Source organism: Typopeltis vanoorti, chromosome 1, assembly GCF_054136105.1.
Source record: "Typopeltis vanoorti isolate ZY-2024b chromosome 1, IOZ_Tvanoo_1.0, whole genome shotgun sequence".
Lineage (NCBI taxonomy): Eukaryota > Metazoa > Arthropoda > Arachnida > Uropygi > Thelyphonidae > Typopeltis > Typopeltis vanoorti.
Genome location: NC_143549.1, coordinates 133858904 through 133876557, shown reverse-complemented (window position 1 = coordinate 133876557; position 17654 = coordinate 133858904). Strand labels below are relative to the sequence as shown.

Here is a 17654-nt window from a genome sequence, read left to right as displayed (position 1 = left end):
ACCCTCCCTCCCCCACATGAAACACTACCAAAATACTCATTGAACATTCACATTTCATTTCCATTCACATATGCAGAACATTTACATCTTCTGCATATGTGATTCATGTTTCATCTCCAGTAACTCAAGTCAATCTTCTATATTATTATTATTATTATTTCGGGCGACTCCAGGAGTCCTTAGACTCATCGAGGGAGGCCCTAAACATCATGTCCACACAACTATGCGATTACATTCTCACAGTATCTATCATACCTTGTCTTGAACTCGTTCACCGTCATAGCACCCACAACAGACTCTGGCAGCTTATTCCACTCATTTACCACTCTAAAAGTAAAGAACCCAGCTCTAACACCCCTGCTAACCACACTCTTGCCCAGCTTCCATAAGTGTCCCCTAGTTCTCCCACCACCAGTCCTGATCTCAAAAATATCCTCTGAATTAATCCTATAGAATCCCTTTAGCAATTTGAATGTCTCAATCATATCTCCCCTCCTCTGCCTATCAACTAGTTTCTGCAACCCACAAATCCTCAACCTGTTCTCATATGGTTCATTCCATAGACCTGTTATCATCTTAGTCACTCGCCTCTGGATCCTCTCCACCTCCTCCCCATCAAGAAGGAACCAAGGTGACCAAATCTGGGCACAGTAATCGAGATGAGGTCTTATCAAGGCCCGGTACAGAGGTACAATAACTTGCTTGTCTCTGCTCGTCAAGGTATTTTTCAACAACCAAGTGAGTTGATGAGCTGATTTAGCTACTTTTGCAGTGTGCCCCCTAAACTTCATCTCCTTATCCACCAACACTCCCAAGTCCCTGGCCTCATCAATCTCTTGGAGTACAGTTCCACCAATGTAGTATACTGCTGCTAATCTTTTCACCCCAAAATGCATAACCTTACATTTTGTCACATTAAATTGACATCCATTCTCATTAGCCCAGAACTCCAATCTATCTAAGTCATCCTGCAAGACTTTGACATCTTCTGCATTCACAATTGCCCTACCCAACTTTGCATCATCAGCGAACAAATGAATTGTTCCGCTTAGATCCTTCCCTATATCGTTAATGAACAGATTAAACAGCAGTGGTCCAAGAACAGAACCCTGCGGCACACCACTAGTCACAGGCCCATCTTTTGGACTCTACTCCTGAATAAACTACTCTTTGATATCTCTCCATCAACCAACCACCTATCCATCTCACCAACCCTATATCCATTCCCATATGTTGTAGTTTACGGATTAGTATTCCATGTGGTATCCTGTCAAACGCCTTTGCCAGGTCCAGCAGTATCACTGTAAACCCATTTTTTCCCTTATCCAGTTCAGCCGTCACCTTGTTATAAAACTTGAGCAAGTTACTGAAGCATGATCTACCCTTCACAAAGCCATGCTGTCCCCTGTACAGTATCTCGTTTTCATCAATCCATTCCTATATTTTTTCCTTGACTACTTTCTCTAAGACCTTGACAACAACTCCTGATATGCTGATCGGTCGGTAATTTGCAACCGTAGTCCTGGATCCTCCTTTATGCAGTGAAACTATTTTCCCCTCTTTTCACACCTTCGGGACTAAGCCAGACCTGAGACTCAGATTAAACAACATGGTCAAGGGTACTGATAATTCTTTAGCCGCTTCACGCAAGACCCGTGCCGATATACCATCCAATCCCACAGATGTGTTCACATTAAGGTTCTGTAATAGACTAGTCACCTCCACTTCATTCATCACTATTCCCGTATAAACTAATGGTTCCTTCACTTTTTCAATGTCACCACCTGGATGATATGCTTTTGCAAAGTGCGCGCTCAGTAACTCCACTATATCGACTGATTCAGTGACCTCCTTACCATCGTCATTCCTTAAAATCATTTTGCCGTGTACAGTTTTTTTCTTGCTTGCAGCATATAGAAAGAACTGTTTTGGATTCTCTTTTGCTTGCAAAGCTAGTTTCCTTTCATAATCTGCTTTTGCTTTTTTTACCACACTCGTTACCTTTCTGGCCTGCACTTTATACCGTTCGTGTGCCTGCAGGTCACCCCTTTCTTTATATTCCCTCCACAGTTGTTTCTTTTTTTGCAGCTCAAGCTTAATGGTGTTATTCATCCATTTAACCCCTACTTGTTTTACTATTCGGACCCTAGGTGTACAATCAGCCATTACCTCCTATAAATGCTCCTTGACCACTTCCCATGCTCTATCGACGTCCAGCCCTTGCAGTTGTACATGCCATGGCACTGATCCAAGCAATCTCCTAAGCTTGTCATACTTGCCAGTACGGTAATTCCACATATACCCTGTCTTAATCGAAAATTCCACACCTTTAGCCACCTCCCAGGTCAAGACCTCATGATCACTCTCACCAATAGGTGGCAACATGGTCATATTCATTACAGTCAAATTCTCAGATGATATTACCAGGTCAAGCACTCTCACACCCCTAGTATTTTCAATTACATGCTGTCTCAGATAGTTATCCCTTAATAATTGAATAAAATCCTTTTCCTTCCTCACATGTGTCCTCTCCTCCTTCCAATCAATGTTACCAAAGTAGAAATCCCCCATAATAATTACCCTCCTTCCACTCATTTCATCAATTTCCCTATGCATACTATCTCCACCATCTATTCCATCACCTGGTCTATAGCAGCACCCAACTGTATATTTTATTCTGCCAGTCTCAATCTCACACCAAATAGCCTCAAATGAGCTCCTTTCACTATCCTGCGATACAACTTCAATTCTCCTTGGCTGCAGTTCATCAGCTATCATCAATAATACCCCTCCCCCCATTTTATTCTCTCTGTCCCTCCTAAACACATATTCATCCTTTCTTCTATTAGCAACATAACTGTAGAATCTTAATTGAAGCCCATTGAAAAAGCAGTTAGGCAGTAAGAGCTTGAACTGTACTTCATGAGAAATTATAAGAAATGCATACAAAAGTTTTTAAAAAAATAGTAATATTGTGCTAACAGATAAACAATGTTAATTAAGGATGATAATCCTTAAATTAATGAGAAGTTAAGGATTACAGTCTTCCAACTCTTCAGAAAACAAGAGCAGTCATCATTCTTGAAGTTTGGTAAACATATTTTAGAACTAAAACACTGAAGTAAGTATTTAGGCTTAGGTGCTGGACTAAACTCATAATAAGGTTTAAAGGAAAGAATGCAGCACAGAAAAACAATTGAGCACAAGTTTAATCATTCCTATATTTAGTCTCTGTCACTAGAGATATTATCAGGAATACAATATTAAAATTGTATTAATACACACAAAGTAATAATAATAAAATAAAAAATAAAGAAGTTAGACTGGAAGACCAGTCCTATGAGGGATGTCCTCTATGGTGCCATTGGCTACCCTTAGCTGTTGGGTGGGAGACCTAAGAATTAATGTTTCCTAAATCTTGGGAAGTTCAATACAGCATTATTTATTTAGACTAGGGTGATAAATTTCTTGCATTTATCAAAGATCTCCCGGTGTTTAACCATAATATGATAAGTTGCAAGAACACAAAACCTTGTAAATATCTGGAACAGAGAAGTGAGGGAGTGCATTATTAGGAGAGCAGACAAGGGCATCTAGCTTCAAATGAGGTCTGAAAGCAGTGTAAAGATTACATTTCTCTAGAAATCTGGCTATTATTACCAACATGCCCTGGATATAGGGAATAGTAATAGCATTACTATAATTTGTATGTTGAGGTGGGGGGGGGGGGGAAGGAACAACTAATTTGTTCATCTTTTTGGCAATCTAGCCATTAGACAAAAAGGTGTAACAAATAAAAGACAGTTTAGCTGTGAAGGATGCCTGTTTGGAATGGAGGTTGGAGGCTCTGTTAACAAGGGTTTTAATAACACCATATTATTGGGAGGGAGGGGGGGAGGAAAGAAAGTTTGTGTATATATCTACTTGTTGGGTGGATTTTCTGTAAACTGCAAAAGAAAGGGTGCCATTAGGAAGATGTGAGGTTAGAGTATCTAGAAAAGACAGGCTTTGTTATTTTCTTTTTCTATAGTGAACTGGATTCTGGGATGGCGACTGTTTAGGTGGAAGAGGTAAGAATCAAATGTGTCTGAGTCATGCAGCCAAATAGAGAACACATCATAAATCTAGCTTATCCAGATAGAAGGTTTAAGAAAGGCAGTATCAAGTACATGTTTTTCAAAATGCTTTATATAGAAATTGGTTAGAGGAGAACCTTATTGCTATACTCTCTATCTGTTTAGATATGATGTCCAAGTGAAGTAACCAAGATGGATGACAAAATTAAAGAGATCAATAATGTCAGGAGGGAAAATTTTTTCAATAAAGTTTAAGTGCCACAAAGGGAGAATAATGGTAAATAACAAGGTGATGACATCAAAGCTCAGCATGATATGACTGTTATTTCAAACTAAGTTTTGAATTAAAGATGCGAAATGAGCAGAATTTTTAATATAAGATGAAGTGAAGTCCCCAGTAAGTGGAGATAAAAATGTAAACAATGGGAGGAGGGGAAGAGTCAGGAGCATGTACTATGGGAAGGAGAGAGATATTGGGTTTATGAATTTTAGGCAATCCATATATCTGTAGTGGAGGGGAGCACCCAAAAGGTTTGAGTTTTTTAATTACTTCAGGAGGCCAAGAAGTAACATTTTTAGAAGCTTTTTGATGTTTCAGGGATCATCAGAAAATAGCTAGAACTTTAAAGAAACATAATCTTCGTACTGCTTTCAAAACTCATTTGAAGCTGGCTGTTCTTATCCATTCTTCTAAGGATCCACTTTCTCCCCTCTCTGTTCCGAGTGTTTACAAGGTTGTGTGTTCTTGCAACTTATATTATGGTCAAATTGAGAGCTGCCAACATCCTTGATAAACATAAGAAATAGATTCCCCATCATGACTATGGCCAAGGGCTTTGCTGACCATGCTTTGTAAAGTTAGAGTGTGCAAAATCAGCCACAGTAAATACAAACTTGAAAGACTATTTTTTACAATCTGCAGCAGATTTTTAAAAATCACTAATTTTAATAAATATGGTTGTGTTAAACTTCCCAAGATTGGGGAAACATTAATTCTTAGCCATCCTGCTCAACAGCTAAGGCTAGCCAACAGCAACTATAGAGAGGATCCCTCATAGGACTTTAAATTAAAGATGCCAAGAAATTATATTATTTTTAATCTTTTATCCATATGTTAGCAAATAAAGTTTACATGAGAAATATCTTCACAACTAGGCTACTTTGTATATAGGGGCTAATTGCTTCACATTATCTTAGCATTCCATAATGCAAAGCACACATCCTTTCATCCATCATTATACACACCTTTCAGGTGTATATAATGCTAAGAATTATGGGAAGGGCAACTACCCAGACTGGTTTAGGTCTGGGTAGTTACCCTTCCCATACCTTATTGAGGTCTCCTCGGTGGGAGCCAGACCAAGAAGAGATACGAGGGTTGAAGTAATACAGAGGTCTTAGGATAAGGATCTAGTCTAACTTCTTCACTTAATGTGCTGTGTGTTTTTTAGTGTGTGCTATTACAATTTTTTAATATGATACAATATTAAAAAATAGTCAAAAAAGTGTATTCCTGATGATGACTCTATGACAGAGACTAAATACAGGAATGATTGGACTGATTAAACTTATGTTTAATTATTTATCTGCACTGTAGTCTTTTCATTAAGCCTTACTATGAGAAACATTGAAGCATGTATTCACATATTAAATAGTTTGATATGAACATAATAGATCATCCTAATCATTATGTAATATCGGTGAATAGACAATTCAGCAAGGTATAATATCAACAATGGATTTCAAAAGATATGAGCTACATGCCAGCATAATGCAGTGCAATAGATCGCAGTGTTATTGAACAAAACTATTGCTTGTAACCAATAAGGATAAGATACTCCAAATTTTAGATAATGAAAGACAGCATGAACAGTACAGGAATGGAGCTGATACTGAAGGAAAAAAAACTATGACTCATTACAAAATCTTCTTGACTAAAACTCATCTACTACACCACTGCTGTTTAAATTTGAGTGTCTGTTCAAGGAGTGTCATCCTAACTTAAACTGTAATAACTGTGTTTCTTTACTTAAAATTTGGGAAAGTCTTATCTTTATTAGTTGCAAGCAATAGTTTATTTTTTTTTAAAATCATTTTACAATCTACCGTACTTACGTACTTTATTATACTAATATGCCGCTCATATCTTTTGAAATCTTATGTTGATATTCTACCCTGTCGAACTGTCTGTCTACTGATGATGATCTTATACATTCAGATCAAAATATTTAAATTCATAAAGAATCATTAAGCATTTTGTATATGTATGTTTCAGTGTTTGATTTACTGTCATAATTGCAATCAAAAATACATATATTTCAGAGTTGATTATAGAAAATCTCTCTCTCTATATAATTTATATTTGCTTCCATATAGCAGTGTGGTTTTTCTCTGTTGAATCTTCTGGAAAGGGTGCAAGGCATGGTCTGAAAAGCCAGCATTAATACATACTTTATAATGTAAAAGATGTCTAGCAACCAATTACATCTGCTTTAGCTGTCTTGGCTGCCTAAGAGAAAATTTCCTAATATAGTTTTGTTTTGTGATTGCTTACTCTATTGTGTAATGCTTGAGACCTTGTGGCTTTTTTAAAAAAATGCTGTCCCCTATAAAAGCCTTTTCATAAAACAGGTGAAATATTCAAAATTAATTAAATTTATAGATGTTTTGTTTTATTTCTTTGGAACTACAAGATGAATCTACTGGGATCCAGAGAAGTCAAAAGAGTTATAAGAAGTTGAAATGAGACATTAATTAAAAATTTCATATTACTATGCTGATATCATTGATATAAATGCTAACTTACTCTCTCAATTGAGTGCCAATTTCTTCTAATGTTAGCTCATGTTCTGCACATTTTTTCTTCAAGATGCTATGTTCTTCTTTCAATTTGTTGTGTTCCTGGCATATAATAGCAACAAAATTATCATAAATGAAAGAAATGCAGTTTTACTATTTGTTTCTAAGATAAGTTAAAAAGACTGTTTGCAAAAAAGTGCCAATTTCTGATCTGCAAATTTAAAAAAAAATATTCAATATTATACTAATAGAGAGTTCTTATTTCAATCCCATCTTAGTTTTATGTATTAAGGACAGCAGTCAGTTATAGCAAGGTAACTTGGATTCTAATACTGCTATGTCTGCCACTGTACATGTTCTATAAAAAAATAGTGTGTTTCTGAGGGAAAAAAAATTGAGTTTTTGAAAGGAAAAATTCATCTTCATACGACACTGGTTAACTCAGTTTAATTAAATTTGCTAAAAGAAACTAATGAGGCTAGAGATCTTGGTGTGATGGTAGATAGGAATCCGAAGTTCAAAGGTCATATAGCAAAAACTGCAAATACAACTCAAAGGATAATTGTGATGTTGAAGTGAACCTTGACAAGTAGGTTAAGGAAGTCATTTTGCCTCTTTACAAGGCCTTGCCTTAATAAGACCACACCTGGACTACTGTGCACAGATTATGTCTCCTGGGTTCCAAGGGGATAAAGAAGCTGTGGAAAGGATGCAAAGAAGAGTTACAAATATTATATTGGGAACTATGGAATTTAGATTATGAGGACAGATTGCAAGTATGTGGACTACAGACTCTGGTTAACAGGAGAAAAAGGGATGATATGATAGAGGTCTACAAACTTTGTAGAGTTGTAAAAGATATCATCTGATGAAAATTTTTGTTATATGGAGGGTAGGAAGAGGACACAGGGGAATCCATAAAAGTTAAGTTTGTTCATGGTTAAGAAAGGGGTAAGAGCTAGATTTCTCTCACACAGAGCAATGAGTGAGTAGAATAGTTTGCTTTTGAGGTAGTGAGTGCATTTAGTGTGAATGAGTTTAAGGGAAGGTTATGGTATGATAGCCAGATTGAATGATGTATAGCTTCCTTCAATGAGTCCTTGACTGGGAGTCTCAGATGATGATAATAATAATTTATTATCGAAAAGAACTTTCATATTGATGTTCCTTGCACTGCAGACAGTATTCAAGGAAAATTGATATATGAGGTCTTTCTAGTCAAAGAGCATCATCAATACTGACTATGCTGCAGCAACATTAAAGAAATTTTATTTCATCTCATCTCATCAATGCAAGAAGTGTGGTGATAGAATATAATGACCAGAGGGAGAGGGACAGAGAGAAAGTAAAGTAACCCATAGTTAGAAACAAAGAAAGAATGAAAACAATGTTTATTACAAAAAGTTTGTGGGGTCACCTACCATTCTGAGTAAAATAACTAACATGTTCACATTGGGCTATATTTTGTTTGTCATATGTCTGGTGGTAGCATGCTTGTAACATGTCCATTCTGCTTCAGGTGAGCAGGCACATTTTTGCACATTCAGCTAATGTTATATTACAAAAACTATTTATTATTGGTTAGTTAATAATAATCACATCTCATCCTACCAAAAATATATCACATCAATAACCTCCTCAGCCAGATTGGTGTTCTTTTTTGTTCAAAACATTACTTCTCTCCTACTCAACTCCTAACACATTATAAGTCTCAGATTTGACCAGCCTTGGAATATTGTTCTCACATTTAGGGTGGTAAATCTAAAACCTCTCTAAGAATTCTTGATGACACATACAACAGGACAATCCACTTAATAAGTGATCCTCTCTCTCTCTATTTCACTGATTCCCTTCAATAACTTTCCTATAGAATACATACACTGCTACATACACTCAAAACAAGCTGAACAAACTTATCATCCTACTTCATTCCATCCACCTCTGTTCTTTAGAACAATCTCCCCCTGCTACTCCCAATGTATACATTCCCAACTTTTTAATAAATATTAATAGATTAATTCTTTCTTCTTATTACTTTCCCACACATGTCACTGTTGTGTTATAGGTCCTGCGACCTTGCATATGTGGGGGTCATCACAAAAATAAATAAATAAAACATTGAGTTTCTCAAACTAATGCACTTTTTATAAAAAGTACTCAAAATGAGTAACCCAACTTACTAATAATACATTTTTTTTTTTTTTGTTATCATACTAACTACAACATAGAAGGGTAGTCTGAAAAGTTCTCAGCCTCAACCATAGATGGCAACACTATCAGCAAGATTTTTTTTCTAAGTTGGTACATCTGTCATAAGCATCCATGTGAAATTGCACATCATTCCATCAAGTAGTTTGTTTTATACAGCTGACTGAAGCAAAAGTGCTATCTGTATCCCTTGAAATGAATAAAATTGAGTATTGTGTGGTTATAAAATTCTTTGTAAAAGAAGGTTTAACGCGAAAAGAAATTCATTCGAAGTTCATAAAAGTTTATGGGCACTCTTCTCCTTTGTTTTTGACAATTAAGAAATGGGCTGCTGAGTTTAAATGTGGCTGTACCAGCCTTGAAGATGATCCACATGAAGGATGCCCAATAACAACACCAAAAATCATTGATCAAGTGCATGATATGGTATTAGATGACCAGCAAGTCAAAGTGCGTAAAATTGCTGAGACTATAGGCATTTCAAAAGAACGTGTAGGATATATTTTGCATGAAGAATTGCAAATGAAAATGCTTTGTGCAAGATGGGTGAAGTGCTTGCTCACAGCAAATCAAAAACATACTTGCATGAAAATCTCTGAACAGTGCTTGGAGCATTTTAACAAGAATAAAACTGATTTTGTGCATGATTTCTTACTATGGATGAGACTGGGATTCACCATTACACACCAGAATCCAAACAGCAGTCAAAACAGTGGACAGAAGCTGGTTGTTCAATGCCAAAGAAGACAAAGTCAATTCCATCAGCAGGAAAGGTCATGGCATCGATGTTTTGGGATGCTAAGGCATTTTGTTTATTAATTATCTTGAAAAGGGTAAAACAATAACTGGGGAATATTTTTCCGATCTTTTAACCAGACTAGGCGAAAAAAATTCATGAGAAAAGACTCATCTTTCTTCAGGACAATGCACCTGCCCACAAAGGTGTTTTGGCAATGGGAAAATTAAGGGATCTGCACTATGAATTGTTGGAACATCCACTCTATTCTACAGATCTGGCTCCCTCTGACTTATCTCTTCACAAAACTAAAACTTTTCCTTGTCAGCACTTTTCTTCGAATCAAGAGGTGATTGCAGCTGAAGAGGGATATTTTGCAGATCTTACTGAGTACCACTACAGGGACAGGATAATGGTGCTGGAGCATCGCTGGAATAAATGTATTAGTCTTGTCTTAAGGGATTTTATGTTGAAAAATAAAAATAATTTTGAAGTTATAAATTCGTTTTTTCATTGTTAGACCAAGAACTTTTCAGACCACCCTTGTGAAATAAGACAAACTGATAAATTTAATCAGTCTGCTGATATTTTGCTGGAATTATCTGAGCACAAGTCACTTGCTAGAAATATACAAGCACTAACAACCATTTACATATATACTGAAATAATTTAAATGATAATGGAAGGGGAAAGTGAAAGCTTAATCCTAGCAAGCTCCCTCTGAGATGGATGTAGTCTTGGCAACTGAGCTGAAGGTGTTATCTTAGCAAAGAAAACTTAAAATATTTCCCCTTCCCTCTCTATTAGCTAATTTCTAAACTGAACACTTAATAAGACTATCTTATGTAGATGACATGTTTGCTATTTGGTCTCATAGACCAAATGCAACAGATATATTTTTAGTGCATTTAAACAGCCAAGATCGAAAAATGCATCTTCAGTAAAAAAAAAGAAATGAGATAACAGTTTGCCATATCATGTCTTCCTAATGGTTTAATGCCTTTTCTATTATGGAAAATGAACACAATTAGTAGATACATATACATATATATATACATATATATATATATATACTTTTGCTCTAAGGCAAAAACATTAACAAAGGCCCAAAGATATCTGCTCGAATAATATACCTCACTTTCTCTCTCTCTCTCTCTGTGTGTATGTACTCAATTACTTACAGCATACTTTTTTAAGCCAGTAGCAACAACTGCCAAAAATGGTGGATGGATGGTGTAATAGAATATAACACTATCTCCTGCCTCCTTTCCTCCACTTAAGATTATATAAATATTATTCTCATTCTATAAATCTAAAGTATAGAAAAGATAGCTTGAAAAGAATTGGATGATGTATAAATGTAATCTTCATGTCACTTTAAAACCACATTATCACATATCAGTTTAAAAATAAAGTCCATTTTGTCATCACCATCAAATTCCTGACATGTACCCTCAAGAGGTGTACAGGATATGATAGTACTACATGAAAAATTTACATCATTACTAACTTCCTATCTACAATTTAACTCCAAATCAGTCTGTTACTTGTCAAGACTGCAATATTATCAGATCTTATATTTCTATCTTCTAAGGCATTTTTTACTGTATCAATCGATCTATATCTTGGTCTTCCTCTGGGTCTTTTCTCTGCCAACCTGGCAGAGAACACTTGTTTTGCTAATCTTTCCTCGCCCATTCTGTTTACGTGACCATACCACCTGAGATTAGCTCTGCTAACGCATTCCTGAATGCTGACAATGTCAGGTTCTTTCATAATATCCTACTTTTTAATATGATATTGCCATTGATGCCATCTGTTCACGCCTCTAATCTTTCTCAGGACTCTCATATCTGTGGTCTCTAGTCTTTGGTAATTTTATTTCTGACCCAGCTCTCAGATCCATAAGTTAAAACTGGTTTGAACACTGTCTTGTATACAGCTAATTTAGTGCTCCGAGTAATTTTTCTCTTATTCCATATGAATTTATTCAGTTGACTTCCTACCATACCAGCTTTATTGATTCTGTTGTCTATTTCCATATTTAATTTACCATTTTCAGTGAAAATCTTGCCTAAGTAGAATGTTTTACTTGTTCCACAGGTTCTCCATTCACAACACAGTTGACATTTTCAATGATTCTGCAATTTTCATTGTCTTTGTCTTTTTTGATGCTGACCTTCATGCCATATCTATTACAACAATTATTCAATTTAGTCAGGGAATCTTGCAAACTTGTAGGAGATTTATTTAGAAGTATAACATCGTCCACATAAAGCAAAGAGCTGACATTAACATCTCCAATTCTGATATCATGTTTATTAACACTTTCATTCATAATGTGATTCATATAGATAATGTACATCCTTGTCTCACACCAGATTTAACATTAAACCATCTTCCTGTACTTCCTTCAATTCTAACTGCTGACTTACAACTCAAATAAAGACTAAGTATCACTTGATATAATCCCCCATTGACACCATATAACTATAGTGTTTCAAATAGCTTCTCTCTTGGCACCTTGTCATATGACTTTTCCAGATCAACAAAACTTAAATACAGATCTTTGTTATATTCCCATGCTTTCTCAACTATTTGTCGTAAAGTGAAGATCTGATCCTGAGAGCCTGTATTTGGCCTGAATCCGGCTTGTTCTTCACCAAGCTTTTCTTCCACAATTCTTCTCAACTGTTTCTCAAACATACTTGCATAGATCTTGCCAGGAACACTCAGTAGGGAAATACCTCTGCAATTCTCACATTCAGTTTTATTTCCCTTTTTATATATGGGTACTATTAGAGCTCTATTCCAATCATCGGGAATTCGTCCCTCTGGCCATGCTTTCTGAACTATGCAGTGCAGCCACTGTAAGACTTTTATACCACCATACTTCAGCATTTCTGGTCGAATATCATCTACTCCTGCTTCCTTTCCACATTTCAAGCCTTTGATGGCTTTTTTCTACTTCAAGTATGGATATGTATTCCTGACTGCATGCCTGGTCAGTGTTTTTTACCATTGTGCTATCACTGCTTGTTTCATTTAGCAATTTTTCGAAGTAATTACTCCATATTTCAAGGATATCTTTTTCATCAGTTTTCATGTCACCTTCATCCTCTCTAAATCCTTTTACAGCATTCTTTCCTCCATTTCTAAGCTTCTTCAACAACCTCCAGAATATCTTACCACTTTCTTGATATTTATTTTCTATATTCTTGCCAAAGTCCTCCCATGACTTTTGTTTAGCTAGTTTTACACAGTGTTTCGCTTTCTTACATTTGTCTCTGTATTCTCTAAGAGCACAAGCTGACTTATTTGCCAGGAACTTTTGATATGCTTTCTTCTTTTCTTTCACTGCCTCTTTAACTTCCTGTGTCCACCATGGAGTTCTGATTTTTCTATCCTTGCAGACAACCTCATGCCTCTCTGGCTGAATCAATCAGAGTTTTCTTCAATGCTTGCCACTGAATCTTCAAGGTTTGGTTCCTGTTCTCAAACTCTTTCATTTTTTCTTCAATAATCTTTGTGTATTTTAGTCTACAGTTCACATCTGAGAACTGCTCAACTTTTATTCGGTTTAAAACTTTCTTACATGTTATTCTTTTCGATATGAAATTCAATTTTATCCTGCTTAAGACTAAATAGTGATCACTTCCAATTTCAAATCCTCTGTACATTCTGGTGTCCTGCACCAGAGAGAAAACATCATTATCAACAATAACATAGTCAATGAGACTTTTCTTATTCCTTGTCTCTTTTCTCCATGTGAATTTGTGCATATTTTTATGTTGGAACATGGTGTTAGTAATAACCAGTCCATGTTCTGAGCAGAAATCCAACAGGTATTTGCCATTATTATTAGCTTTACTCTTTTCTCCAAATTTTTCCAAAATATTTTTGTATGTCTGACAATCATTTCCTACTCTGCTATTTAGATCCCCAACAAGGACCAACTTTTCCTTTTTCATTTCCTTTATCAGTTGCTTTCTCTAAAGCATCAAAAAGTTCCTCCACTTCTACTTTAGTAGAACCTTCTGTGGGATCATAGGCACAAATAGGTCTCATTGTCCAATTCCCCATTCTGATATTTGCCCACATCACTCTACTTGAGACTGAAGTATATATTAAAGTATATATTAAAGTTTATTTAATTTATATTTCTAGTGTATGCTGTCAATTCCTTAATTACTATTTATCATTATAACTTGAGACTGAATGTCATTCAAGAAGATTACCCTCGTTTTTTGTGCAGAATACTATGGCTACTCCTTCTTTTCCTTGATTGTCATTTCCTGAATATAACATTTTGTATTTATTGTTCAGAAAGATCTCACCAGTTTTTGTCTTTTTTGTTTCAGTCACCCTTATTATGTCAATCTGGTACTTATCTAATTCCTCAGCTAGCTCGATTTCTTTGTCATTCAGGCTTCTTATGTTGATAGTACCGATCTTTAACTCTGGTGATGTTGGGGTGTGTTTTCAGATTTGTTCCAGTAGCTGACTTTTCGCTGTTTGCCCTGGTTCCCTGGCAAAAACAACAGGGGCCTTGTTTAACCAAGCGACGCCCCAGCCAGAATGAAATTTTGTCATATTGTACCATCATTTTGTATATTGATTTAAGCCAATAGGAATACAATTTGGTCGGCTAAATCCCAAATTGCCAGCGCATCCTCGTTCGTTCAGTATCCAGGTAAATACCCAACAGGGTACACCATGAGAAGCTGAGGATTGGACGTTAGGTCAATAGCCCTGGTCGGTTCTCTGCATTCCTTTAAAGGCTATGTGGAGGTCTCCTCTCAGTTATACAGCTTTGACCTTTAAGCACCTATTTTTTATTTTATAATGTGTATTATCTGTTTATTAGATAAAAATTATTCTTAAAATTCATCAAATCATTAAAAAACCTAACATATAATAAGAATGTAAACAAAATAAATTTTATAAATTTCATTAATCTTCTTTTCAGATGTTTATTTATTTTCACTCTCAAATTTTCTGAACTTGATTCTTTATCAGAAACAGAGTCATCGCTGTCTTGAAATAATGTCATCCTTCCTACCATCAATTATTAATACCACATTTTTGAAAAGATTTTATAATAATTTTGAGTTTCACTATATTCCATGAACTCTTTATTCATTTGAACACCTGTGAAATGTGGCAACCCCAAAGTGCAAAAGGTGGCATGTATCCGCAAGTGTCTGGCTTTTGATATGCAATATGCGTAAGTTCAGGTAAAAAAATGACAATCCCACCTAGAAGCTTTTATAAATCAGAAAGGCTATTTTTTGAGTCAGCAGCAGCAGCAGCAATGATGCTAACTAATCTAACTAACCACTCTAACTAATCTCAACAAGTATTGTTGCATTAAGTTATCCAAAGTTTGGTAGGCTAAATACCTACATATTTCTGAAAAGTGCTTTGTGCTACAAATGCTACTTTGAATTCTGGAAAATATCAGTAGGTTGAACACACAAATTAAACAAAGAGCTGACAGATCTTGAAGAAAGTATGTGTTATCATGGAATGCCATATCAGTGATTTATCTAATTGTGACTTGATAAGCCTATTTCACCTGAAATCAATTGTATGCAAATAGTATCAGCTGATGGAAATGCTAGAGTTCTACTTACAGCCAAGAAACACATGCATCTGGAACCAACATTGCTTAGAAGGACAACAGAGAAATCATGGTGTAATGTGGAAATGATTCACCAGGAGATCAAAAAAATCTACGGGGGTGCATGCTAGTAACTGAACAGTCATAGTTTATAGAGAATAGACATGTTATTGTGATATTGATATTGTTACTATTATATTGAGTGACAAATCATGCTACGCTCTTTCTCATTAGAGGAGTGAATGTAGTGGCAGGTTCGAGAGGAATGCTTAGTTGCATTGCTCTCTCTCCCATTATTGGGAGAGACCAATCACTCTTCCAACACATCAATGCACCACGTCATAGGTGAAGAAACTGGACTTGCCTGGACAGAGTCCTGATCTAAATCAAACAAAATATCTTTGGGAGGAAATAGAACAGTTAGTGCAGGTCAGAAACAGTGAGTTCAACGACATACTGTGAACTGGTAGTTGTGGTGAAAGAAGAATGATCCATAATACCCAATTCAGATTATCATAGGCCTATATTAGAAGGATAGAAAGCAAAATTAGGGCCAAAGAAGGCTCACACTATCTAGGTATGCACAGTTTTAAGTTTCTCTGAAATATATATACTTATTTTAATACTTTGTACAATTATCAGTTTGTCTTCTTGTGGAGTTAACAGTTAACACTAAAAAAATGTCATCATGAATGATTATCTACATTATCATTAGACCTCCACAGAATCAAAAGACTTCATTGGAGGTTGTGTGGAAAGCCTTAGGTGCTACTGATTATTCATAAAGCTTCACGGTATAAACACCGCCAAAAGAGTAAAAAAAATGCATTTATTAAACTTACATATATTTTGCTGATTTTCGATCCAACATCTTGAGAGCACAATTATAACTGCAACAAACAAACAACACTTTACTAAATCAATATTTATTTAGTTCAGTACTGTGTACTTCTCACAGTTAAAATTGTGTGTTGAAGATACTGGGCAGAAAACCAGCAAAATATTAGTAAGTTTAATAAATGTATTTTCCCCCCTCTTTCGGTGTTGTTTATACTGTGATGTTCCATTGTAAATCACTAGAGCCTAGTTGGTTAGTTGATTTGTTGTTTATTGGTGAAAAGACAGCAATGATCACACTAATCATTACAAAGGTCATTACAGCAATACACAAAACACTTCCTTGCTGCTCTTTATTATTAAATGGAATGCTATCAAATGGCACCATAAATTAATTTATATTCTTGTACTGTGTTACACTCACCACACTCAGAATAATAGCCAATACCTATGTCGCTGTACACACTAGTATATCAATAATCCCCCAACTTTAAGTCAGATAAACAAAGAATAATTTTATTGTAATTTGCGTTTCATATAATATTCATTTATTATTATTATTGTTTTTCTTTCCATACTTCTAATCAGTAGCATAGTCAGAGGTCTGAAACATTTTGAATTTATCAATATATGCCTTAATTCATCTAGCATATCTGCAGCATATATTAACTATTGTAGATGCCAATAATGTGGTTGCTGAAATGCTGCTACCTGATGCTTAAAAGTATTATTGTAAAGTGTTATGAATTCTATGAAAAATGAGAGCTACATGTTATTCAACATTTGTGTTAAATATGGTGAATTTATAGTGAGCAATCTGTTACTAAAAGTTTCAGAACCATAACCTAATATGATTGCTAAAGAACATATTGATCAGCAGCACTGCAACAAACTATTGACTCTTAAAACTTAGAAATATCGGCTTATTTTCATGAAATGTAGCATTTTTCAACATGTAATATTGCGCTATCTGATGCTACTATACTGAGTGAACACTAAGTGTGCAACATTATAATTCAGTATTACACATAGTATTTGGATTTGGCCACTAGAGCCTCCATATATCAGTCGGTATAGACAAAGCCCTTTGATTAGAAAGAACTATGTTCGATTCCTGTCTATGACATGAGGAACCTTTATCTGGTCTCTTTCGACTAAAGGTGAGTTAGTCGGTCTCATACGGAAGTAAAGGGTTTTTCATCTTGAAACTTGTGTTTTTCATCCCTCAGAACAGGACAGGCAAACCAGTCCCATACACACATGGACAACAGTTATGAATACTGGCACTTAGGGGATACAGCAGAGGATTGACAAGCTGGCTGCATTAATTCATCATAAACCCCTCATTAGGGGACTCAACTTGTCCTAAGGGATA

The 17654-nt window shown here is 35.6% G+C and overlaps 1 protein-coding gene across 2 annotated transcripts in view; it reads right to left on the bottom strand.

Annotated features, from left to right (window-relative positions):
- The window catches only part of LOC150110447 (RUN and FYVE domain-containing protein 2-like), a 358385-nt gene that overhangs the window by 13762 nt on the left and 326969 nt on the right, over positions 1-17654 (bottom strand). For both annotated transcript variants that reach the window (XM_090393911.1, XM_090393918.1), the window contains exon 14: positions 6883-6977. In XM_090393911.1, coding sequence (XP_090250037.1) covers positions 6883-6977 — 95 coding nt within the window. The remainder of the gene's footprint in view (positions 1-6882; positions 6978-17654) is intronic.